This window comes from Scyliorhinus torazame, chromosome 13 (genome assembly GCF_047496885.1).
Source record: "Scyliorhinus torazame isolate Kashiwa2021f chromosome 13, sScyTor2.1, whole genome shotgun sequence".
NCBI lineage: Eukaryota > Metazoa > Chordata > Chondrichthyes > Carcharhiniformes > Scyliorhinidae > Scyliorhinus > Scyliorhinus torazame.
Genome location: NC_092719.1, coordinates 34,476,635 through 34,503,164, shown reverse-complemented (window position 1 = coordinate 34,503,164; position 26,530 = coordinate 34,476,635). Strand labels below are relative to the sequence as shown.

Genomic DNA, 26,530 nt, shown 5'->3' with positions numbered 1-26,530 from the left:
TGTCTTTTTGTTCATTTTCGTGCATTTCCTTTTTACGTGGGCGTGGTCCGAATCCTCTGACATCATGACGCTCGTGACGTCATGCGTAGGAATCGATTGCGAATGCGCAATCCGAGTTTCCTTTACTGTGAGCTCTTTTCGCAACTGCGCAGGCTCGGCTTCTTGCGCATGTGCAGAACATTGTTTCGCCGGTTTGCGTCTTTTCGGGTAGTGCGCATGTGCGCACTGGCCGGAACGCTCTCGCTCAAGATAGCTGCCAATCAAAAAGTGCTGTTGCATCGAGTGAGATTCTGCCTCTGCCTCGTGGTGAGTATTCGCGCCATTTTTACAGATTTTGTTTTCTAGATAATGGTTCTGTCTTTATAAAGACTCAAAGAATTGATTTTGTTTTTGTTCATAAGCAAGGCATTTCTCGATAGCGATTTCTAGAGTTAGATACTTATCGTGTGAAAGTTCTTTCTTTAAATTTTTGTCAGATAGTCCAGAAATTAATTGATCCATTATCATAGTGTCTCTGAAATCAGCATAATCACAGCCTTGTGGTATTAAATTGAGATTTGTCATAAAATCAGTGATGGGCCCTCCATTTCTCTGGCATTTATGACAAGAGTTAAATCTTTCCAGCATCTCTCCAGACTGACTCTTACAGTGTCCATCAAATATTTTGAGTATTACTTCTATTTTGGTGTTGTCTTCGCCATCTAAGTAATTAAAGAAATTATATATTTCTCTAGCTTCATGCCCTCCTATTGAGAATTGTAGTGCTATTTTCTTTGCGTCAGGGACCGTGCTTAAATCATTAGCTGCGATAAATATTTGGAATATCTGTTCAAATCTTTTCCAGTTATAACTTAAATTACCGGTTGTTTCCAGCTGCCCTAGAGGTCCAATGAGTCCCATAGTTAATCGTCGAGGATCCATTTGCTCCAAAGTCTTCCACAGTCGAATATACGGTCTGAATTTTCTTTCTTTTTGTCTAACATAATCTAACTAGTTCTGTTAAAGCCAACACGCCTGGTACCATGTTTTGTTACCTGTGTGGTAGGTAACATGTGCTACTCAATCCTTGGCTAATGAAGAGGTCTTCTGTATCTCGATGAAGAAGACTTGAACTCATCCAGTAGTAACAAAAGGTTTATTGAGTACCTATAACAATAATTGCATGAGTTCTTTACTTTACCTTTGATACTAGTGATAAGGTCGAACTACAGTAACTATACGTAACTCCACTAGCCATCTGAACTACTCTGCTATTGCCCTGGTCACAGTGCATCCCCGAGAGAGCGAGAGACCCAATGTGGTTGCCTTTTATACCCCTGTTGGTCCAGTCCTCTAATGATCATGTGGTGCTACTGATTACACATTAACCCCTTGTGTACATGCACATATAGAGGTCACTATACTGAAGAGCACAACACTTGAGTTAGTAAGTGTTTAGTGCTACTCTGGCACAAATATTGATTCTTAAATGACTGAGTTGTGAGTAAAGGCTGGAAGGTAAATCAATTGGTGGCAAGGAGTGATGAGGAATTCTTACAATCTTTTATCAATCTCTTACAGCAAATTGGTGATGTGCTGTGGAGAGGTTGGTGTGTCAGGAACAGAGATAACTAGGAAATCAATTCATCTTCTGACCGGCAGGCTTCTGACGCCTTGCACAGCCAAGAGGGTATTTACACCAAGCAGGACCTGAATTTGACCCCATATTTAAAGGTGCTCTTTTTCCAGGAAGTGTCACTGGATCATGAAGAAACATGGGAACTTTCCTGATTTTTTTGCCATTCTCTTCCCAGTGGGGGCGACACGGTATCACACTGTTGCTTCACAGCGCCAGGTTCCCACGTTCGATTCCCGGCTTGGGTCACAGTCTGTGGGGAGTCTGCACGTTCTCCCCGTGTCTGCGTGAGATTCCTCCGGGTGCTCCAGTTTCCTTCCACAAGTCCCGAAAGACGTGCTGTTAGGTAATTTCAACATTCTGAATTCTCCATCTGTGTACCCGAACAGGCACTGGAATGTGGCGACTAAGGGCTTTTCGCAGTAACTTCATTGCTGTGTTAATGTAAGCCTACTTGTGTGACAATAAAGATTATTATTATAAGTCAATTATAATGCTGAACTTAGGTAATTTAGCACAAAGCAGAGGTAATGTCATGTTGGTGAAAGAGTATCCAGAGGGTATGAGGTTAAAGTTGAAGGTTTGCAATGTCACATGATTGGGACATCCAGTGATGCCAGCTATTTTTCTCCAGCACAATTGAAGCAAATTTTTCACTTCACGTCTCTACCTACATATAGTGCGGACACACTGAGAGCCAGCAGATTGATGGCAACATCATACTTACTCCACTGAAGTGAAGAGCCATTCCAGAGGCCACAACTCCGCAGACCGTGCTGAGTTTGCCGCCATTTACCATTAGCCAATTGGTGCCGGAGGGGGATCTGTTGAAGTTGTCTTTTAGCTGCCGGGGTAGACTGGTCTCTGGTTCATCGCAGTATACCCCACCCCAGTGCTCGTCACAGCTGAGTTCAAGAGAAAGCCGTTAGATACAGCGCAATTGTACAGTCGGGCAGAGAAAAAAACCAATTGCACAAAGAAAGAAAATCTACCTTTTAAAATTTGTTTTTTTTAGCATGGGTGTGAAAAAACCAACCAGCATATTCTGAAAGTGGGTGTTACTTGTATCTAGTAAAACGTCACTCAAAATTGAAGTCTCCCACTCTTAGTAAATTCTGGAACAATGAGAGTTAGTGAGAGCCACTGGGAATGTGCTGTTGGGTGACTGGTATCACTAAGTCACGTCTTCTAAGCTTTGGTAACAAATGATCATTAATTTTGGCACCAAGTAAATGTCCTTTCCTGGGTTACCTTGTCTTCTCACCTATGCTTGGTGGTTTGTACACAGTAATCCCCCAGATACCTCAATAATAGAAACATGAATAAGTAAATGTGAGTAGAAATGGGTTCAGTGATGCTGTGCAAAGGCAGTAAGGTTAAGGGCAGCGCGATGGCACAACAGTAGGACTGCATTTGATATTACCCCACCCCAGTTTCCCCAAAATATTGTTTCAACACAGAATTTCCTGATACCGTGTAAACTCTGGCCAAGCTGACAGTATGAGTGCTTAAAAATAATTTAGAACTGTCACAAGTCTTCGCACTTAACTTTGCCAGTGTTGGCAAAATGACAAAAAATAAACAGAAAGTGCTGGAAATACTCAGCAGGTCTGGCAGCATCTGAGGAGAGAGAACCAGAGACAAGTTTTGAGTCCAATTTGATTCTTCTTCAGAAAAATGAAATACTGCATGTTGAAAACTGTGGCGAACGACCCACTTACACGCTGACACTGGGCTGGCAAAGCTACGAGTGGGACTAGTGTTGTCAACTGCTGTAGGACATGTTATAGGATTTTTCCCTCCTCCAGCCACCCAACCTTCACACTCCCGCTACTGGTCGCCAGACACTTGCATTCTTCCCACGCCAATTGAAAAACAATTAAACTGTTCATTTCCCAATCAGCTAGATCTTAACTGTCAGTCAAACATCCTTTATTCCCCCATCTCCAATATTTGTTATAACTAATGAACATAGGTGTTTAAAGAAAGTTAAAAACAATACAATTTACTTTAATACCCTGTTGAATTCCTCCCCCGAGTGATTTACAGCAGCACCCTGGAGATCAGTCTCTAACTCCTGTTAAAACTAATAATAATAATAATAATAGCTTATTGTCACAAGTAGGCTTCAATGAAGTTACTGTGAAAAGCCCCTAGTCGCCACATTCCGGCTCCTGTTCGGGGAGGCCGGTACGAGGGCATTCCCTGAGGGTTGGCAATCCTAAACAAGAACAATTCCATGGAATCACCACTTTGTGCCAGTGGATTTGGACTCGCGGATTGGGTCCTGGAGGGGGAGGGTCTGGAGAGGTTTCGAGATATGCATGTGGAGGTTGGGTATATTGGATATGACGAGCTGGTGGATAAATTCCAACTCCCAAGGTCCACTTTTCTTTAGGTATCGACAGGTGGGAGATTTCCTACTTAAGGAGATCTCGTCATTTCTGTGAGCGCCTTCGCCCTCTCTCATGAATAGGATTCTATCTTTGGCTGAAGTGGGTGAGAGTAAGATTTCAGATATCTACGGTCAGATCCTGTCAGCGGAGCAAGCTCCGCTGGAGGAGTTGAGGAGGAAGTGGGAGGGGTGCTGGGTCCGGTTTTTGAGGGAGGGATGTGGAGTGAGACTCCTCACAGGGTCAACTCGACCTCCTCCTGTGCTCGGCTCAGCTTGATTCAGTTTAAAGTGGTGTACACTGAGCATCTGATTGGGACTAGGTTGAGTGTTTTATTTCCTCAGGGATGGAAGACTGGTGCATCCAGTGTTCTTGGGGTCCGGCAAATCATACCCATATCTTCTGGTCCTGTCCGAAACTTGTCGGCTTTTGGATCTCCCTCTTTAACACTGTGTCAGGGGTTCTTGGTATTGAGCTGGAGTCCTGTCCGCTGGTGGCCATTTTAGGAGTCTCGGTCTCACCGGTGCTGCAGACGAGGTCGAAGGCGGATGGAGTGCTCCCCTCTGCCCAGCGCCTCAATGTGGCTGGGTAATCTAATGGATTTCCTACACCTTGAAAATGTCATGAGGGGGTCGGTAGATGGGTCCTACTCGAGATGGCAGCCATTAATTTCCTTTTTCAGAGAGTTAGTCACCGTCAGCTATTAGGGGGGAATTTTTCGGTATTGGTTGGAGTTTCTTTGTTATGAGTTATAGGGGTAAGGGTTAGTAAGGTTAATAGTGGTTGAAATGAGGGCAGCATGGCGGCACAGTGGTTAGCACTGCTACCTCAAGGCCCCAAGGTCCCAGGTTCAATCCCGGCTCTGGGTCACTGTCCGTGTGGAGTTTGCACATTCTCCCCGTGTTTGCGTGGGTTTTGCCCCCACAACCCAAAGAAGTGCAGGTTAGGTGGATTGGCCACACTAAATGCCCCCTTAATTGGAAAAAATGAATTGGGTACTCTTAAATTTATTTAAAAAACTTGGTTGAAATGTGTTATTTCTGTACTGCATCTAGAAAATTTGATGACTATGGTGTTCTTTTGTAATATTGAAAAACTATTTTTGGGAATAAAAATATTTTTTTTAAAAAGAAAAAAAAAGAACATGTGGAAGGACTAAAATTTGCTCTTGCCCCTTCCTGTCAGTGATTGTCAGGCACTTACACAGAATCACAGTACCTGACAGCACATTCTTCTCATCACTAGATCTCTGATGGCACGATTCACAGTCCCATTCCCCCTTCTCCAAACCTTGTGACATGCTATTAAAATGTTCCAGTACTACTAGCTCCCAAAACCTGGGTCTCACGCCAAAATGAACATAGAAACCGCTCGACAGCAAAGTCCAAGATCCAGCAGGTTTACCTTCCACAATCCAGGCAGTCACAAGATACAATGGATAATGGAGTTGCTGATAAATCTTGGCAATAAATCTCTATCAACTGATCTAGAACTTGTGATGTGAGGAAGACTCCAGTAGTGGGGAGTTTTCTGAATCACAAGTCCAAAGTCACCCATTCCTCACCATCATGTTACACTTACTATACAACATGTCTCAAATTACTCATGTACTGTATTTTAAATTATTAATTTCTGAGAGAAATCTACCTAATTTTCAAGGATCAATACTAACTGCTAGTCTCCTGAGGGATTATTTTATAGGTTGGCGACATGCTCTCTCAAGTAGTTTTTCTGCACATTAGTTTTGAATTTACCCCATTTCAACTGCAGGTTGTGTTCTCTCGGTCTGCTGTTCAGGACACGGTGAAATCTTAACAATATCAATCATAACATTTCATATCTTATCAATGGAATAGGCCGAATTTACAAAGTCGCTTCTCATAATTCAAATGCTCCATTCCCTCAATCAGGCAGGTTGCTCTCTTCTGCCCTTTTGGTAGCCCCAATGTTCTTTATTGTGGTGGCCAGAACTGTACAGAGAGGATGGGTAAAAATGTACTCTTCCCCGGGGCAGACTGACAGATGGGTGCAATACAATGGGTGCCTATCCCAGCGCCCACCTGCCTGCTCATGACCTCACCACAATTTTAGGTGTGGCAGGGGAGGCATAGGCTGGCCACCCGCCCTCGGGCAAATGAGGCCCATAAGTGACCAATTAATGGCCACACATTCCTCCACAACCACAATTTTCCGCACGGTGAGCGGAGGAGGGAGCCAGGTTTACACCCTATCAGATCTCACTCCTCAGACTATTGGTGGGAAATAAGGAGGGAGAGGGGTTCTTTACTTACTTCCCCAAAGAAAACTAACAAGTTAGACTGACAAGGTCTCCCCTTCATGAACCAATATTGGCTAACTTATACAAAGACATTCTACAATCTTAAAGATTTCCACAATTTATGGATACAACTAGTCTGTAGCTTCCGAGGCCACTTTTGCTTCCTTTTTTATAAATAAGAATAATACAACTTTCCTCCAATCCCCATCTTTTAGGAGATTTGTGCAGAACTGCTGCAAGTTCCTCTCTGATTTCCTTAAGGATCTTTGGATGCATTTATTTGGCCCATTAAAACAGCAACCAGATTCCCAGGCTACTAATCCAGCTATCGAGATTTGGAGGATTATTCTGATGTGATCAGGACTCATCGCAGATCTTATCTTTTCACAGTTATAGGATCCCTACACGTCACTTGTTTGCGTTTTCCCTGTTAATGACCTTAGCGAATACAAGTCTACTTTGGCGATGCTGCTAATCACATGAAACACATATCTTAGGAGCCGGTTGCATTAGTGCTACGCTATAGCAATATAAAAGCAACTCCAGAATAATGTTTCAGCTCGGTTAGAAAAACACCAAAGTCCTTTACTTACACGCAGGAACCACGTGAGCACCTTCCATGGCCAGTGCACATGTCCACACAGCTGTCCCCAATGTAAAGATTGTCTATGGCCCATGTCTGCTGCTTCTCAAAGGGTGCTGGCTGATACCATCGGAAACGGGTAGCCTGCGACCTTTGGGATATACGTTGATTAGAGTTAAACACAAATATCATCATAGGTTCAGTAACCACGCAATAAAACTTCTCAGTTAATGCTGTTTCTAGTATTGAATGATAGATATTACCTGTCACAAACATATAGTTATGATATTATAAATTTTGTAAAAGAAAGCTCATTTTGCTTTTAAATGGACTTAGAAATGGTTGCCAAAAGTCACCTGACCTTTTACAGCCGCAATGCTTGCCAAGCTTCGAGAAGGCTCCAAGTGGATTGCAAATAGACATACTCAGACATGTGAAGACATTTGAAATTCTATGTGCGTTTCCACAAGGGTAAACATAAGCTATAGCTTCTCTGGAGGTGTGAACAGCTCTTTCCTATCTCACCAAACCTGGAAAAGTGGGAGCCATTCAAGTTAATGGATAAGGCATTTAATTAGAACTACCTCGGCCAAGAGACTGGATGGGACCATGCCCAACACATGGGCTGGCCTAATACCCAATAAGGAAGCATGATTCGACAGTTTGGGATGGCAGCCATTTTGAGTTTTAAATTACATAAAGTCTTGCTGAGAACAGCCTTTCATGCAGTACCTCAAGAAGAACTCAGAGAGACATCATCTGAGAGGGTTCTTGGCCAAGGGGGGGGGAGGGGGGGGGGGGGCAAAGAGGAAGGTATTCGAAAAATCAACTGCTGTTCTGCTGAATGTGTCCAGGTAATCTGCAAGTGCCATATCTTTGTGGTAAACCACTGTGTTCTGATATTAGAGGTTGTATGGTAGAACCTGCACTACAGGTTCACCTGTGGCCCCTGCATGCTAGCTCCGCTCAGGAGCTGGGTTATAAATATGCGTGGCCTCCAGCTCGCAGCCATTTTGTCAGCTGCTGTGGGAGGCCACACATCTGATACTAATAAAGCCTCAGCTTGGATTCAACTTCGTCTCCAGTCAAATTGATCGTGCCTCAATTTATTAGTATCAGATTCAGAAGATGGACCTCCGGATTAAACCAGATCGACTGCAGCTGGATCCACACGCAAGCGACGCCAGAAAGGACTTTCAGCACTGGCTAGCTTGTTTTGAAGCGTATATCGTCGCGGCGCCGACCCCTGTTCCAGAGGCTCAGAAGATTCAAATATTGTACTCCAGACTCAGCTCCAAAGTCTTCCCGCTGATCCAGGATGCGCCCAATTATGCTGATGCCATGACTCGACTCAAAGAAAATTATGAACAGAAGACGAACACGCTCTTCGCCAGACATGCGCTCGCAACACGTACTCAACTACCTGGTGAGTCAATCGAGGACTTCTGGAAGGTACTGATCCCACTAGTTCGGGACTGTGACTACCAGGACGTTACAGCTAAGGAGCACTCAGATCTCCTTATGCGGGACGCTTTTGTAAGTGGGATTGGTTCTGATGCTGTCAGGCAGCGGCTCCTAGAAGGGGCCACACGCGACTTCGCAGAGACTAAAACGCTAGCGCGTTTGCCCTGCGCAATGTCCAGTCTTACGCCCCCAACTGCGCGGCCCACTCCTCCTACGCTTCATGGGCCCCACATGCAGCCGCCCCAGTGGGGGATGCTACCCACCCAATACGCCTGCGCTACGTGCCAGCCAGTGATCTCCGGGGGGCCCCGATGCTATTTTTGCGGCCAGCAAAAACACCCCCGCCAACGCTGCCCGGCCCGCGCTGGCCTTTGTAAGGCCTGCGAGAAGTAGGGCCACTTCGCTGCGGTGTGCCAGGCCTGCTCCCGCATCCGCCCCCCTCATGGAGCTCCCCCTCCCCCACAAGGCCCTCAAACTTCCTTGCCCAGTGAAGCAGTAGAGGCTCCTTCATTAAATGTTTTTAAGATAAAGATAGATAGTTTTTTGAAGAATAAAGGGATTAAGGGTTATGGTGTTCGGGCCGGAAAGTGGAGCTGAGTCCACAAAAGATCAGCCATGATCTCATTGAATGGTGGAGCAGGCTCGAGGGGCCAGATGGCCTACTCCTGCTCCTAATTCTTATGTTCAAACGCTGCCTGGGGTTCTTCTCATATTACGCGCTGTGGGTCCCAAACTATGCGGACAAGGCCCGCCCACTCATACAGTCCACTCATTTCCCCCTGGCGGCTTTCGCCTGGATCAGAGCTGATATTGCCAAAGCTGGAATGCACGCTGTAGACGAAACACTTCCATTCCAAGTAGAAAGCGACGCATCGGACGTCGCCCTTGCCGCCACCCTCAACCAGGCAGGCAGGCCCGTGGCATTCTTTTCCCGCACCCTCCATGCCTCCGAAATTCGGCACTCATCCGTCGAAAAAGAGGCCCAGGCTATCGTTGAGGCTGTGCGACATTGGAGGCATTACCTGGCCGGATTCACTCTCCTCATTGACCAACGGTCAGTAGCCTTCATGTTCAACAACACACAGCGGGGCAAGATCAAAAATGATAAAATCTTGCGGTGGAGAATCGAGCTCTCCACCTTTAATTACGAGATTAAGTATTACCCTGGCAAACTCAACGAGCCCTCAGACGCCCTATCCCGAGGTACATGTGCCAGCGCACAGGTAGGCCAACTCCGGGCCCTGCACGACAGCCTTTGTCACCCAGGGGTCACTCGGTTGTACCATTTCATTAAGGCACAAATTTGCCCTTCTCCGTCGAGGAAGTAAGGACAATCACCAAGGACTGCCAGGTCTGTGCTGAGTGCAAGCCGCACTTCTACCGGCTGGACCGCGCGCACCTGGTGAAGGCCTCCCGCCCCTTTGAACGCCTCAGCGTGGATTTCAAAGGTCCCCTCCCCACGTTCGATCGACACACATATTTGCTCAGTGTGATCGATGAATACTCCCGGTTTCCCTTTGCCATCCCATGCCCCGACATGACGTCTGCCACCGTCATTACAGCCCTTAATTCTATCTTCACTCTTTTTGGTTTCCCCGCCTACATCCACAGTGACAGGGGATCCTCATTCATGAGTGACGATCTACGTCAGTTCCTGCTCAGCAGGGGTATCGCCTCCAGCAGAACGACGAGCTACAACCCCTGGGGAAATGGACAGGTAGAAAGGGAGAATGGGATGGTATGGAGGGCCGTCCAGCTGGCCCTATGGTCCAGAAATCTCCCGGCCTCCCGCTGGCAAGAGGTCCTCCCTGATGCACTACATTCCATTCGCTCATTACTTTGCACTGCTACTAACAATACACCGCATGAACGTCTTTTTGCCTTCCCCAGGAAGTCCACATCCGGGGTATCACTCCCAACTTGGCTCACAGCTCCGGGAACCGTGCTTCTCCGTAAACATGTGCAGCTCCACAAGGCGGATCCGTTGGTGGAAAGGGTGCAACTGCTCCACGCAAACCCACAGTACGCCTACGTGGCGTTCCCCGACGGCCGCCAGGATACCGTCTCCCTCAGGGACCTGGCACCAGCAGGTTCCACCCCCACATCACTCCCGGCGCCACCCTCCCCTCCCCTGCTGCCCCCATCACCCTCCCCCCTCGAGGACCATCCATCCTCCCCCTGCCCACCCCCATTGATGAAGAGGATTTCGGCCCGCTCCCGAAGTCATCTTCGACCACGACAGCTCCAACATCGCCGTCACCACTTTGTCGATCTCAAAAGACCATCAAGGCGCCGGACCAGCTGAACCTCTGACCGGCCCGCCAGATGACCAGAGACATTTTTTTACTGCTCTGTAAATATAAAAAATTGCTAATTGTATATAGTTATCCACCACCCCCGCCGGACTCAATTTTAACAGGGGGTGAATGTGATAAACCACTGTGTTCTGATATTAGAGGTTGTATGGTAGAACCTGCACTACAGATTCACCTGTGGCCCCTGCATGCTAGCTCCGCCCAGGAGGCGGGGTATAAATATGCGTGGCCTCCAGCTCGCAGCCATTTCGTCAGCTGCTGTGGGAGGCCACACATCTGATACCAATAAAGCCTCAGTTTGTATTCAACTTCGTCTCCAGTCAAATTGATCGTGCCTCAATCTTCAAAACTAGTGAGGAACAAGAAACCTTCTCTCTCCCAAACCTGCTTAAGCTCACATAAAAAGGTAACCTCCGACCATTTTTCTACAGAAGCCTTCGCAGCTGCTGAACACAACCCTTCAAATTCACCACTTTAATCTAGATAAGCAACCCTTCAATGCAATCTATCTTAAAGAGCTGAACTGAATTTCATCTTTATAAGTGTCATTTATCCTTATTTGCATTTAATCTTTGTACATATTTAGTTAGCAACTTTGTTACTTTTATTTAAGTAACTTACAGCAGTGTTTTGTGATAAACTAAACTTTATTTTAGTTTATGGCTCAAGCTTTGCTGCTGCTTATTTTTAAATTGAGCCACTCAAGTTAAAAGGGGGCCACATACAGACACACAAATTCGGAGCTCGTACCGCTTTGAGGAATTTTATTGTACTGGGAGCAATTGATGACAGGCAGACAAGCTGCATGGCAAACCTGAAACCAAGTTGTTCTTTAAGCCTGCCTCAGTTTCTCAGCACATTAGAGTGGGGGAGTGATCAATCATTACTACAATTTCTGTTTTATGCTGCCATTCTGACTCACTAATGATGCACGATCAACTACACTCAAAGACGAGGTTGTAACATAACTGAAGGCTTTAATCGACTAGAACTGTTCCCCAGCAGCTTCGGTACAGAAAGTGAGGGCTGCTAGGACGGCACCGGTACTTATACCCCGCCTGCCAAGGCGGAGCTACATACCAACAGCCAATGGTAAACTCCTTGGTTTAACCAATGGTCTTCGGCCTCTTGGGTACTGTAATACCTGATAATACCACATTCACCCCCTGTTAAAAAAGAGTCCCGCGGGGGTGGTGGCCAGTGGTTACAATTGCACTTAACATGGTATGATCAGATAAGGAAGTACCGTGATACCTCCTTACAGAGTTGTTGAGAATATTTACAAGCGTGGAAGATAAATACAGTCAGTGTTCGTTTACAGTTGCAGTTACAGTGAAACAATCAGTCGGTCGGGTGGCCTGGTCGTCCTACTGGATCGTCTGGGCTTCGGTGATGATTCTGGTGGAGATCCGTGCGTCTGCAACTCCGGGAGCGTGGCGTCGGCCTCCATGGCAGCTTTGTCACCCCTAGATGGTGCTGTTGGGGCGAACGGTTGGCCCGAGGGGTGGGCGTCTGTAGGGGGCGCCGGTGGGTGGGAGGGCCTAGGCAGGAGTGGCGGGAGGACTGACCCTCCAGTGAGGTGCTGTGGTGGGGGGTAATGGTTCGGGTGCGCGTGGGGTTCCGGCGGGCGCCAGGTCCCGAAGGGAGACCGTATCTTGCCGGCCGGCCGGGAATGCCACGTAGGCCTACTGGGGGTTAGCGTGCAGCAGGTGGACCCTCTCGACCAACGGGTCCGACTTGTGCGCCCGCACGTGCTTCCGAAGCAGGATGGGTCCGGGCGTTGCTAGCCAGGTTGGGAGCGAGGTCCCGGAGGAGGACTTCCTGGGGAAGACAAGGAGACATTCATGAGGTGTCTGATTGGTAGTTGTACAGAGCAGAGACCAGATGGCGTGGAGAGCCTCCGGGAGGACTTCTTGCCAGCGGGAGACTGGGAGATTCCTGGATCGTAGGGCCAGTAGAACGGTCTTCCAGACCGTTCCGTTCTCCCTCTCTACCTGCCCATTTCCCTGGGGCTTGTAACTGGTCGTCCTGCTTGAGGCAATGCCCTGTTGAGCAGGAATTGACGCAGTTCGTCGCTCATAAAGGAGGACCCCCTATCGCTGTGTATGTACGCAGGGAACCTGAACAGTGTAATGATACCCTGGAGGGCCTTGATGACAGTGGTTGTGGTCATGTCTAGGCAGGGGATGGCGAATGGGAACCGGGAGTATTCGTCAATCACGTTCCGGAAATACGTGTTGCGGTCGGTGGAGGGGAGGGGGCCTTTGAAGTCCATGCTGAGGCGTGCAAAGGGACGGGAAGCCTTTATCAGGTGCGCCCTCTCTGGCCGGTAGAAGTGCGGTCTGCACTCCGCACAGATTTGGCAGTCCCTGGTGACTGTCCTGACCTCCTCGATGGAGTAGGGCAGGTTGTGGGTCTTAATGAAGTGGAAAAAACGAGTGACCCCCGGGTGGCAGAGGTCCTCGTGTAGGGCTCGGAGGCGGTCCACTTGTGTGGTGGCACATGTGCCGCGGGACAGGGCATCGGAAGGCTCGTTTAGCTTCCCAGGACGGTACAAGATCTCGTAGTTGTAGGGGGAGAGTTCTATCCTCCACCGTGAGATCTTGTCGTTCTTTATCTTGCCCTGCTGTGCATTATCGACATGAACGCCACCGACCGTTGGTCAGTGAGGAGAGTGAATCTCCTGCCAGCCAGGTAATGCCTCCAATGTCGCACAGCTTCTACTAGGCTTGTGCCACCTTTTCGACCGAAGAATGGCGAATTTCTGAAGCATGGAGGGTACGGGAGAAGAAGGCCATGGGTCTGCCCGCTTGGTTGAGGGTGGCGGCCAGAGTTACGTCGGATGCGTCGCTCTCGACCTGGAAGGGGAGGGACTCGTCGATGGCTCGCATCGTGGCCTTTGCAATGTCTGCTTTGATGCGGCAGAAGGCCTGGCAGGCCTCCATCGACAGGGGGAAGGTTGTGGTTTGGATTAGGGGTCGGGCTTTGTCTGCGTAGTTAGGGACCCACTGTGCGCAATAACTGAAAAACCCGAGGCAGCACTTCAGGGCCTTGGGGCAGTGAGGGAGGGGGAATTCCATAAGGGGGCGCATGCGTTCAGGGTCGGGGCCTATAACTCCATTTCGCACCATGTAGCCGAGGATGGCTAGGCGGTCGGTGCTAAATACGCATTTATCCTTATTATACGTCAAGTTAAGGATTTTCGCGGTCTGGAGAGATTTTCGGAGGTTGGTGTCGTGGTCCTGCTGGTCATGGCCGCAGATGGTGACGTTATCAAGAAACGGGAACGTTTGCGCGTAAGCCATACCGGTCATCCATTCTATCCATCTCGCGTTGGAAAACAGGGATCCCATTAGTGACACCAAAGGGAACCCTTAGAAATTGATAGAGCCGCCCATCTGCCTCGAAGGCAGTGTATTTTCGGTCACTAGTGCGGAGGGGTAGCTGATGGTAAGCGGACTTGAGATCCACCGTGAAGAAGACCTTGTATTGCGCGATCCTGTTTACCAGGTTGGATATGCGGGGGAGAGGGTACGCATCCAGCTGCGTAAACCTGTTGATAGTCTGACTGTAGTCAATGACCATCCTGTTTCTCCCCGGTCTTTACCACCACTACTTGAGCTCTCCAGGGACTGTTGCTAGCTTCAATAACCCCTTCCCCCAGTAGCCTTTGGACCTCTGACCTGATGAAGGTCCGGTCCTGGGCACTGTACCGTCTGCTCCTGGTGGCGACGGGTTTGCAATCCGGGGTGAGGCTCGCAAACAGGGAAGGCGGGTCGACCTTAAGGGTCGCGAGGCCGCAGACAGTAAGGGGAGGTATAGGGCCACTGAATTTGAAGGTCAGGCTTTGCAAGTTACATTGGAAGTCCAACCCCAGGAGTGTAGCCGCGCAGAGGTGCGGCAGGACATAAAGGCGGAACTTGTTGAATTTCCTGCCTTGGACAGTGAGGTTTGCTAGGCAGAACCCCTTTATCCCCACCGAGTGTGACCCGGAGGCCAGGGAGATTCTTGGTTTACAGGGTGGGTAACAAGTGAACAGTGCCGTACCGTGTTGGGGTGGATAAAGCTCTCCGTGCTCCCAGAGTCGATCAGGCAAGACGTCTCATGGCCGTTGATGAAGACCGTCGTCGTTGCTGTAGTGCGTGTCCAAGGTCGATTTTGGTCTAGCGTCACCGAGGCCAGATGGAGCAGTTGCGGGTTGTGATTGGGCAGCGTGTAGTCGGCCGTGCTGGGGGCCCGGGGCCCCATCCATGATGGCGTCTCCCATGGGTCACACATGGTGGTCGGGGATGGACAAAATGGCAGTGGGGATGGACAAAATGGCGGCGCCCATCTGTCCAGCGTAGTGTCCGGGGGGCAAGATGGCCGCGCCCGTGGGTCGGACGTGGCCCTAGGATAGGGGGGGTGGCTGTGAGTGCTGGCCGCCTGGGACCCAAAGGGAAGGTTGGCGCGGCGGTCCAGAGTCGCTGGAGACCGCGGCCACGGCTCGTGCCTGGCAGACCCCCGCAAAATGGCCCTTCTTGCCGCACCCTTTGCTGGTGGAGGTGCGGGCCGGGCAGCACGTGCGGGGATGCTTCGCCTGCCCGCATAAGAAACAGCGGGGCCCGACGGAGTTAGCGGGCCGTCTTACAACGCAGGCCTGCGGGGACATGGGAAAGGTCAGTGAGGCTGCCGCTGCGGGATGCCACGCAGCCCAGGGGGCCGCCGCGTGGTCGGGCGCAAAGGACTGCACGTTTCTGGAGGCAACATCCATGGACCCTGCCAGGGCCCGTGCCTCTCTAAGTCACAGGATGTCCTTTTCTAAGAGTCTTTGGCGGATCTCTGAGGAGCTCATACCTGCTACGAAGGCATCCTGGATTAGAAGTTCCGTGTGCTCACTCCCCGAAATGTGCGGGCAGCCACAGTTTCTGCCCAGCACCAGTAGCGCACGGTAAAAGTCCTCCAACGATTCCCAAGGGCTTTGCCGTCTACTTGCAAGCAGGTGACGTGCGTAGACCTGGTTTACAGGGCGGATATAATGTCCTTTTAAAAGTTCAATCGCAGCATCGAAGTCCTCCACCTCCTCGATGAGGGTGAAGATCCCAGGGCTTACTGTCAAGTGCAGGAGATGCAGTTCCTGTTCTCCTGAGGGGATGCCTCCGGCCAACCCGAGGTAGCCTTTAAAGCACGCCAGCCAGTGCTTAAATATCGCCACCGAGTTCTCCGCGTGGGGGCTGAGTTGTAGACACTCCGGCTTGATTCGGAGATCCATCCTTTCAGCTTAAGTGTAGTCGATTAAATTGATGCACGATCAATTACACTCAAAGACGAGGTTGTAACATAACTGAAGGCTTTAATTGACTAGAACTGTTCCCCAGCAGCTTCGGTACAGAAAGTGAGGGCTGCTGGGATGGCACCGGTTCTCATACCCCGCCGTCAAGGCGGAGCTACATACCAACAGCCAATGGTAAACTCCTAGGTTTAACCAATGGTCTTCGGCCTCTTGGGTACTGTAATACCTGATAATACCACAACTAACTTACCCTTCTACACTTTGTAGCTGTCGAAATCTCCTTCACAGTAACAGATCGAGAACCTGAAAACTTACCAGTGCCTTCGGTAGGCTGACAGTTGGGAAAGGGGTGAATGGCTGATTATTAGAGAATGCAGCGATGGAATCCTCAAATGGGTATTGATTAACTCCGAGCACTTCATTTGCAAACACTTGTGAAGAGATCTCTAATGAAGTGAAAACTACACCCATGAAATAAATGGCTGTGAATTAATGCCTTTATCAATAAATATGATCACAATATCGGGGACCAAGCAGATTGGCCAGTTTGTTGAACTTTGTAAAAAGAGGCAAAGTAAATATGAATCATATTGCGCTAAAACGTGTGGTTCAGAAAAAACAACTTAAACTGTTTTTAAATGATATCAAACCTTGTAAACATGGGCAAGCTGTGTGTGCACTGGGTAATGTCATGATATCCAGATCAGCATATCATGGTGCAATCACACACACACTGATGGACAGGCAGTTGGACCAACCAACACACACACAACATCGCAGCCAATCACCAGTGAGAGCACACGCACTATAAAACAGGGAACACCACAGTTCCCGCTCATTCTAGCAGGAGATAGCTCAGAGCACAGAGCTCACAGCATGCCACTCAGACATACACCATGTGCTGAGTGCCTCACTAAGATAGTGATAGGGCTGGGTCCACAGGTTAGCTGGTGAAGCACATACCCAAGCCAGTAGTTAGTTGTTATAGTTGTTTAGACAATAAAACAGAGTTGTGCCATCTACAGCCGTGTTGGATCATTTGTGCATCAGAACACCCAACACGACAGGTACCATTAACAGGAGCCTCAACGCTGCTGAAGCAAGTGGCATTAAAATCAGGGAGGTAATAAAATTGGAGCAATGGAGCGGGAAGTGGAGCTGCTCCATTTTAACTGTGAATCTGTTCTGCTCCTGTCGATCAGAAGAGTTTTATTCATCTGTAATGGATCCAGAATTACAGGAGCAGATGTTTGGAAAAATTGAACTAACAGAATATTACACTGATTTAATTACTGAATTTTGTTCAGAGCTTAAACTGTTTGAAGAATGGGTAAAAAATTAAACACCTGGGGCTGGATTCCCCGTTTTTGGGACTATGTCCCCACGCCGTCAGGAAAATTGGCATCAAAAGGCCACAGATTCCCCGTTTTGCTGGGGGCTAGCAGGCAGCTGTCGCAGTAGCTGCCGGTACGGCCCTATGCACTTCCGGGTCAGAGGTCGCGCATGCACATGGCAGCGCCTCCAGCGGCCGTGCCGTGTTCCATGGCGGATTCAGCCCACGAACCTGGACCGGCAAAATAGTGCCCCCCCTTGGCCGCTTGTGTGCCCCAATCGCCCGCACACATTGCCTCCAGCCCCGAATGAAGCCCCCACCCTGCGCGCCGATCGGCCCTCCCCCGACTGTGGCAGCCCCGGACTGAGTCTGCAGCCACCGCGCGAGGATCTGGACGGAGAGACCACATGAGTCCCACGCCGTCGGGAATTCGGCCGGTCGGGGACAGAGCATCGCAGGCGGGCCTTAGGCAATGGCCTGAGACGGTGGATACGCAGCGCGGCATACTCCACAGGTACGCTGATTTTCGGGTGCGGAGAATTGAGAAAACGGCGCCGCTTCCGATTTTGGGCACCAAAACGGATTCTCCGCCCTGTCGCCGAATGCGCTTTCGCCGTCGGGGAGTAGACAATCCAGCCCCTGGTCAGAGAATCCATGTTAAGCAAGTCTGAAAAACGCAAATAGTGCCTTGCAGTACTCATGTCAACCACTAGATGACACTGTTTTCTGCATGGTTTCAGATGCTTCTGGCAATAAGAGATCCATAAGAGAATAAAAAGGAATATGGGGAAGGGAGGATAGATAGGTTAAGGGACTGCACCAACTTGTGATCATTACGGATACTTACACCACTTTACTATCTTGCTTGGGTAGAATTTCTTCAGGTGTTCGGCCAAACAGTCATTGTGAGCATGCTATTTGATCCCTGTGGGTGATTATAACCTAACCTGATTGCGATCTGATCGACAGAACACGGCTCATTTACAGAAATGAGGTAAATGGCTGTTTTTCAATGTTTCTCGAGGAAATCCTGTCCAGGGAATTCTCTCGGGAAGCTACTGTGGGAGACCGAGACAACTCTCCCTGTGGGATTTATAGATCAAAGGTCACTGGGTGGTTTTGACAGGGAACCTTGGCTGATGTTGTCTTCTTTGTTGAAGAATTTAAACAATTCGTTTTTTTAACATGACATTTTGATTGCTATTTTAAAATTGAGTCATCCCCTCTCCTTTTAAAAAAAAATTTAGAGTACCCAATTATTTTTTCCAATTAAGGGGCAATTTAGCGTGGCCAATCCAGCTATCCTGCACATCCTTTGGGTTGTGGGGGTGAAACCCACGCAGACACGGGGAGAATGTGCAAACTCCTCACGGACAGTGACCCAGGGCCGGGATTTGAACCCGGGTCCTCAGCGCCGTAGGCAGCAATGATAACCACTGTGCCACCTTGCTGCCCGTGTCATCCCCTCTCCTGACAATAGCAGCCATATACATTTGAAATATTTGTTTCTATTTTTATTCAAAATGGTTTGGAAGCATTGATAAACTGAGAGGTGCAGCGTTCCGGTTACCTGGTGTGAGGTGGCAATGGCAGCGTGAGTCTGGTCCACTTGTTGAATGTGTCCGATACCAGAATCCTCTGCAGATGGTACTTGTTACATTCCACGTTAGTCGGCAGACAATCCGTCAGCACAGGTTGCCAGGTCAGTCCTAGGTCCACCGAGTACTGGAGTTCCACAGCTGAATGAATGGAAGAAATCCAAATGTTCACGCCCAACGTGCCTTACTCCTGAACCTTCCGCTCTGCCTAAACCATCTGTCTGCACCAATCTTCAGGGTGTTGCTAACCAACTATTTCAGGTTTGTACATACATTTCTGCTGAAAGAATTCATGGGCAAAAATGGCATCGACCTGACTGATTTCCCCAGCACAGCCAAAATTTAATAAATGAACTTTGTTACTGAGCTGCCGCATTTACCTTCCTACGCCCATGTTACAATCCCTAGAAAGTGACATTGCTCAATCACCTGTGGGATGGAGTTTGAAATTATCTGTGGAACTTCTGTTGATTCGTTTTGCGTTGCTGAAAGACCTGGTCATGAACCTAGACTAGAATTAGAATTTTAAATTCACAAAGGATTTTCAGGAGCTGATGGCAGTGTGTAAAGTAAAGCCACCAACTTGGCTGACAAATCTCCTGACTTGTTTTCCAGTTGGGAACAGGTTAATGCTCCAGAGTTTTCCTTGATCAGTTTTGGAGGTTGGGGAATATTTCTGCTGAGTTTTCCCCAAGAAGATTGAAGGGCCGATCCCCCCCAGTGGGGCGTGGCCCTCACAGGGGATGCATTGTCCGAATTTGCAGGAGTACAACCCAGGACTTTCCACCCTTTGATGTCAATGAATGGAAAACCACTGGCTGCAAATTGTTCCCTGCAAACACAGCTCCCTGCTGAGAGAGTGTTGAATTAGCTCTTATGTTGTGTGATGGATGCTACAATTAACCTAATAAAGTTGCTGAAAAAATAGTCAATGGCTAATTATATACTGTACAACTCCATAAAAAGAGGAACAAATGAAGCCTGTCCGTAGCAACTATTAAAGGGACAGAGCTAACCTATCCATCGACAGGCATACTAGCATCAGCGTCTTTGAAGGAGCCAAGAGCCCATGCATCAAGGTCATGATCATCCGAGCCAACGCCGCATGGGTTGGCCATATGCTTCGGATGCCAGAGTCCTGACTGCCAAAGCAAATCTTCTTTGCCCAGCTCAAGGAAGGATCCTGAATAAGAGGCTGACAAAGGAAGCACTTCAAAGACATTCTGAAGGCTTACCTCAAGAAATGCAACATATACGTCAACGTCTGGGTGACCCTTGCTCAGCAGAGACCTACTTGAAGGAACCTCCTGTTTGAAGGGACACAATTCTTCGAGGACACCCGGCGGCAAGAGGAAGTCTGGGAAAGGGACCTGTGAAAGGACCACCTGCGAACTCGAGTCCAAGGACCAATCCCACCTCCTGGAAGCACCTGCCAAGTGTACAGCAGAGATCCCTGTGGGTGATTATAACCAAACCTGATCGTGACCTGATCGAGCTCATCGGCCACGCAAAGACCCACAGAACCTGTGACACGGAGTTTCTTCGGTGGACAATCATACTCGTTTGCGAGTGATTGCCGAAGAAGAAATTTGTTCCACCTCACAAACGGAGCAAATATGAACCTATATTAATACAGGGTAAAGCTCGATTTACTCTCCCCAGGCTGGTATTAGTCTCAGTGGCTTGCTGAGCTATGAGATATCAGGATTAAATGTTGCACATATATCATAGGAGTAATTCCACAATTCTAAATTCACAAAACCAGCCAAGGACAGCATGAAATCTAGATCGGGCTATATTTTAATAGCTTTGATTCTGTTTAATACCCATGACCCTGTGAGGTTGACACCACAATGGGAAATTTGGATTGCGGAATCAACCATAATATTTAAACGGCATGGCTGTCCAGTAGATTCTGAGACCCTGACATTCTTTGAATGTGAAAGGGTGGAAAAGAACATTTCTGCTTAGGAACACAGGCATTTGAGGCTGAACCTGGTTATACCAGGACAACACCCAATTACCACTGGCTCTTAAAATTCTGGTGGTGGAGAATTGTGGATCCTCTGTCAACACTCCCAATGTCCCTAACATCAAGAGGCATATCTGTGGGAGTTCCTGAGCTAGCCTGGGAAATTGTGACCAGTCTGCACTTATAAAGTCTTAAATGAGCTCACACCACCTAAGAAGATGTCTTAAAATTGTCCAGGGTAAGGTAATCAATCCTCTCTTTTGGACAGGTAAATTGAGGTGTCCTTTCAGGAGTGAAGACTATTCAATACTGTCCCTGAAAATTGTGATGGAGTTGGTGGTTGGAGTTTGTTGTTCTAATACTAGGCAGGCCTGTGCCAGCTAAAAGTGGAGGTGGGAATTGGGGGATTGGGGGGGGGGTTCTGTGAGGACACTTTGAATTTAAATTTTCCATCAAATCCCGCTGGCCGGCATTTTGATTGGTGCAGGCATTGCAGGAGGTGGTCACCCAGTGTACTCAAAGTAATGTCGTGTTCAGCCGTTTAAATGTCTGCTCAATTGTGAATTTCCTCAAGATTGACATCTTCAGCGAGGCACGGAGGTTCCTGGAGTCGGTGTGAAACACATCAGCTCAGTCCGTTTATATATTTTGGAAAACGCCTGATGTGGAGTCAGAAACCAATTGACAGTTTAGTTTACAAGGACTTCTCAACTTCAAACATCATAATTAGAGGCTGCGTAATAACTTTGGTGTATTTGTGATGCAGTAATTGGCCATAGAGTTTTAAAAAAATATGAAAAGCTCAACTTGAAAGGCTCCATTTTAGTGAGCTTCTGGAGGGTTTGCTTATTCAGTTATGCAATGAAAACTCATTGTGAATGCCTTGTTGAGTTCCAAAATCCAGTTCAGCAGGGGTTGTTTATGTAGCTGTGAAGAGCACTGAGAGGTTTGTTGGACTCAGAGTACTATGAGCAGTTGATACTATTAAAGAATTTTGAAGATGTTTTTGAATGGATGTTTATTTTGAGCACTTCAGGAGACAGCTTCTTTCAAGGGGGTTTGAATGTTTACTTTGTTATTCCATGAGCATTGCAAGGATTTCCTGATGATGTTACAGGGCTTACGTATTTTATCCTTACTGTATGCTGGTTGAGTGGGTATGGAGATGGCATGGAAGGGGCATGGGAGATATATATTATCGACGGAGGCATGGGGGATTCGGTGGGGCTGAGAGATGAGGGTTGATGGGGCCAACATTCACCAACAGAACCGGGCCAATGCCCCAGGGAATGAAAATGAGCCTTCTAACCTCAGCGCCCCTCCCACCTCCACTGCCACCTCAGGCCTGCATGTGGAGGCCCTCCAGGCTGCTCCGGACTGCGAGGGGGCAATTAAATATGCGTGCAAGTTCATTCAGATTTCAGAAACACACCATTGAGAAATGACCTGACTTGTAATTCCTGAGCCAATGGTGAAAATCCGGCCCAGTGTCTTCAAGCATGGGTGGGCGGAGGACCCTGTCCACCCCAGCTGAGCAGAATCCCAAGAAATTCAGGCCTGAATCCTTTGAACTTTCACTCACCAAAGAGACACTTACCGTAACAGGAATCAGTGACAGAGCAGGAAGCAGCAAAATCAAACTGCAGGAAAGAATCCTCGTTCACAACCACATCAGTAGAGATAACATAACGGGTGTAAGCCTTCTCAATAAATACCAACGCATCCCCATTCGAGCCACAGACAGGCATCTTTGTGCCCCCTGGGTGGAGCAGCCACTTCCTGTTATCTAATGTGCTGAAGTTGTCTTCAATCACCGTGTTGCCAGTGATGCTTCCCCCAATCACAATCTGTTTTATTTGGAGAGCGGGAAGAGCATAGAGAAAATAAATCAGACACAAAGGAATAATATCATGAGGCAAAGACAATGTGCCAGAAAAACATTCAGGCTAATTTACTGGAGACAGGGCACTAAAGATTTATTTTCAGAAGCCTGGCCAGTTTTTGTATTTTGGAAATGGATGGATAGTTCAAAGTTTTGCTGATTATTTTTGAGGATCAATAAAAATGATGCAGAATACTCCTTCTGAGGTTAATGGGAAGGGATATTTGCCCATGATGCAATAGCTTGTTCAAGGATCAAATAGCACTTTCTCATTCCAAACTCTTATTCCCAACCTGCTCCTCAAACCGACTTTTCTGACGATATAGACATGCCGAGGGGCAGTCCAAATCTGCTGATGGGCCTCTGTGGTTTTACGCAAATGACTATTCCCCATTCATGGGTTTAAACTGTGGATATCTGAAAGCATTCAAGTGTAGGGCATCAGAGATGAGCCCAGTCTTATCATCCCGCTATTGACATTGTCTATTGTTTTTTACTATTGATCTTAGGATGTGAGCATTGCTAACAGGGCCAGCATTTACTGTTCATGCCCAATTGCACTTGGGAAGGTGGTGGTGAGCCATCTTCTTGAACCGCTGCAGTCCATGTGTTGTAGGTATAGTTGGGAGAGAGATGCCCTGGGAGTCATCAACATCAACTCTAGACTCCATGAAGTCTCATGTCATCAAGTCAAACATGGCCAAGGAAATCTCACCAAATCGCTGCTGCAGATGCATCTGTCCATGACAATATCAGTAGATATCGGTAGAAGTAACCATCGCACAGTCTTTGTGGAGACAAAGTCCCGTTTTCACATTGAGGATACCCTCCATCGTGTTGTGTGGCACTACCACCGTGCTAAATGGAATAGACTTCAAACATGTCTAGCAACTCAAGACTGGGCATCATTAAGGCACTGTGGGCCATCAGCAGCTGCAGAAATGTACTCAACCATAATTTGTAACCTCATGGCCCGGCATATTCCCACTCTACTAGATGTTAGTCTTCAGCCAATACAATTCACTCCACATGATATCAGAAAACAGCTGAAGGTATTGGATACTGCAAAGGCTATGGCCTGGACAATATTCCGGCAATAGTACTGAAGACACGCACCAGAACTTGCTGCGCCCCTAACCAAGCTGTCCCAACACTAGCATCTACCCAGCAATGGGGAAAATTGCCCAAATACATCTTGTATACTAAACACAGGACAAATCCAGCCCAGCCCCATCAGCCTACTCACAATCATCAGTAAAGTGATGGACGGGGTCATCAACAGTGCTATCAGTCAGCATTTGCTTAGCAATAACCTGCTCACTCGTGCTCAGTTTGCGTTCCACCAAAGTCACTCAGTTCCTGACCTCATTACAACGTTTATTTGAATATGGACAAAAGAGCTGAATTCCAGAGGTGCGAAGACAGTGACTGCCCATGACATCAAGGCAGCATTTTAGTGTGGCATCAAGAATCCCCAACAAAGGACTTCCGGGTGCGGCGATGACCAGCTAAGTCGCACGTTTCGGCAGCTCCCGGTGGAACGGACTTTTGGGCTCTTAATAGGAGCCCCAACGGCAATTTTAACGGCTAAAAACACTGTGCGGTAAACCAGAAGGGAATCCCCCCTGGATACGGATGGAAAAAGGAGGGGAAAGTGGCCGGATTGTGGTGGATCCCTTAGAGCAGCGGCAAGGAAGGCCAGCAAAAACCAAGATGGTGTCGGAAGGTGGTAGTTTAACATGGGGCCCTGAACAACAAGAGTTCTTGAAATGCTGTGTGGAAGAACTCAAAAAGAAAATGAAGAAGGAGCTGTTGGCCCCGATATTACAGGCGATCGAAGGGCTAAAGGATGAGCAAAAGACCCAGGAGCGGGAGCTTCGGGTCGTGAAGTCAAAGGCTGCCGAGAATGAGGACGACATACAGGGCCTGGTGGTGAAGACGGAGATGCACGAGGCACACCATAAACGATGTGTGGAAAGACTGGAGGTGCTGGAGAACAACACGAGGAGGAATAACTTAAGGATTCTTGGTCTTCCTGAAGGTGCGGAGGGAGCGGACGTCGGGGCATATGTGAGCACGATGCTGCACTCGTTAATGGGAGCGGAGGCCCCGGCGGGTCCGCTGGAGGTGGAGGGAGCATACCGAGTGATGGCGCGAGGACCGAGAGCAGGAGAAATTCCTAGAGCCATAGTGGTGAGATTCCTCCGTCTTAAGGATAGAGAGATGGTCCTTAGATGGGCAAAGAAAACTCGGAGCAGTAAGTGGGAGAACGCGGTGATCCGCGTATACCAAGACTGGAGTGCGGAGGTGGCGAGAAGGAGGGCGAGCTTTAATCGGGCCAAGGCGGTGCTTCACAAAAAGAAGATAAAATTTGGGATGCTGCAACCGGCAAGACTGTGGGTCACATACCAAGGGAGGCACCACTACTTTGAGACGGCGGATGAGGCGTGGACTTATATCGTGGAAGAAAAATTGGAATGATCGGGTTATTAAGAAAGAACGTTTGAAACAAAGTGGTGGGGCGAGTATGGGGGGCGAAGAGGGGGGTAAAAAGGGGGGAAAGAGGAGTTTTATGTTATTAATCCTGCGCTGTGGTAACTTTTCTCTCTTCCACAGGTGGTGGTGGGGGGAGGAAAGGAGGTGGAGGAGATGGGGCGTTGGCCATTGGGGGCGGGGCCAAGGGGGAGGCGCGGGCTTGGTTCCCGCGCTATGATAATCATGGTGGGAATAGGGAAGCAGGAAGGACGGGGCGTCGCACGGTGCGAGCCGAGGTCACGGGGGGAAGCCGAGGTCGGCCAGAGTTTGCTGACTTCTGGGAGCAACATGGGGGGTGTAACTACGCTCGTGGGGGATCTAGCGGTGGGGGGGGGGTGGGAGGGGGGAATTATTGGGTTGCTGCTGCTGGGGAGAGGGGGGAGCTGGTATGGGGTGGGGTGGGCGGGGGGGCACCGCCTGGGGGGGACACAGCTGCGTGGGAACCGAGGGAGGAGCTGGAAAAAGGGGATGGCTAATCGACAAGGAGGGGGGGTAAAAAGCCCCCCAACCCGGCTGATCACGTGGAATGTGAGAGGGCTGAACGGGCTGATAAAGAGGGCAAGGGTACTCGCACACCTGAAGAAACTTAAGGCAGACGTGGTTATGTTACAGGAGATGCACTTGAAACTGATAGACCAGGTTAGACTACGCAAAGGATGGGTGGGGCAGGTGTTTCATTCGGGGCTGGATGCGAAAAACAGGGGGGTGGCTATATTAGTGGGGAAGCGGGTAATGTTTGAGGCAAAGACTATAGTGGCGGATAGCGGGGGCAGATACGTGATGGTGAGTGGCAAATTACAGGGGGAGACGGTGGTTTTGGTAAACGTATATGCCCCGAACTGGGATGATGCCAATTTTATGAGGCGTATGCTAGGACGCATCCCGGACCGAGAGGTGGGAAAGTTGGTAACGGGGGGAAATTTCAATACGGTGTTGGAACCAGGGCTGGACAGGTCGAGGTCCAGGACTGGAAGGAGGCCGGCAGCAGCCAAGGTGCTGAAAGATTTTATGGAGCAGATGGGAGGAGTAGACCCGTGGAGATTTAGCAGACCTAGGAGTAAGGAGTTTTCGTTTTTCTCCTATGTCCACAAAGTCTATTCGCGAATAGACTTGTTCGTTTTGGGAAGGGCGTTGATCCCAAAGGTGAGGGGAACGGAGTATACGGCTATAGCCATTTCGGATCACGCTCCGCACTGGGTGGACTTGGAGATAGGGGAGGAAACAGAAGGGCGCCCACCCTGGAGAATGGACATGGGACTAATGGCAGATGAGGGGGGTGTCTAAGGGTGA

General features: G+C 48.7%; 1 protein-coding gene across 2 annotated transcripts in view; it reads right to left on the bottom strand.

Moving 5' to 3' along the window:
• LOC140387945 (reelin-like) overlaps positions 1 to 26,530 on the bottom strand; it is a 520,778-nt gene that overhangs the window by 44,874 nt on the left and 449,374 nt on the right. For both annotated transcript variants that reach the window (XM_072471313.1, XM_072471312.1), the window contains exons 46-49: positions 22,421 to 22,670; positions 18,824 to 18,992; positions 6,880 to 7,020; positions 2,343 to 2,520 (exon numbers count right to left, since the gene is read on the bottom strand). In XM_072471313.1, coding sequence (XP_072327414.1) covers positions 2,343 to 2,520; positions 6,880 to 7,020; positions 18,824 to 18,992; positions 22,421 to 22,670 — 738 coding nt within the window. The remainder of the gene's footprint in view (positions 1 to 2,342; positions 2,521 to 6,879; positions 7,021 to 18,823; positions 18,993 to 22,420; positions 22,671 to 26,530) is intronic.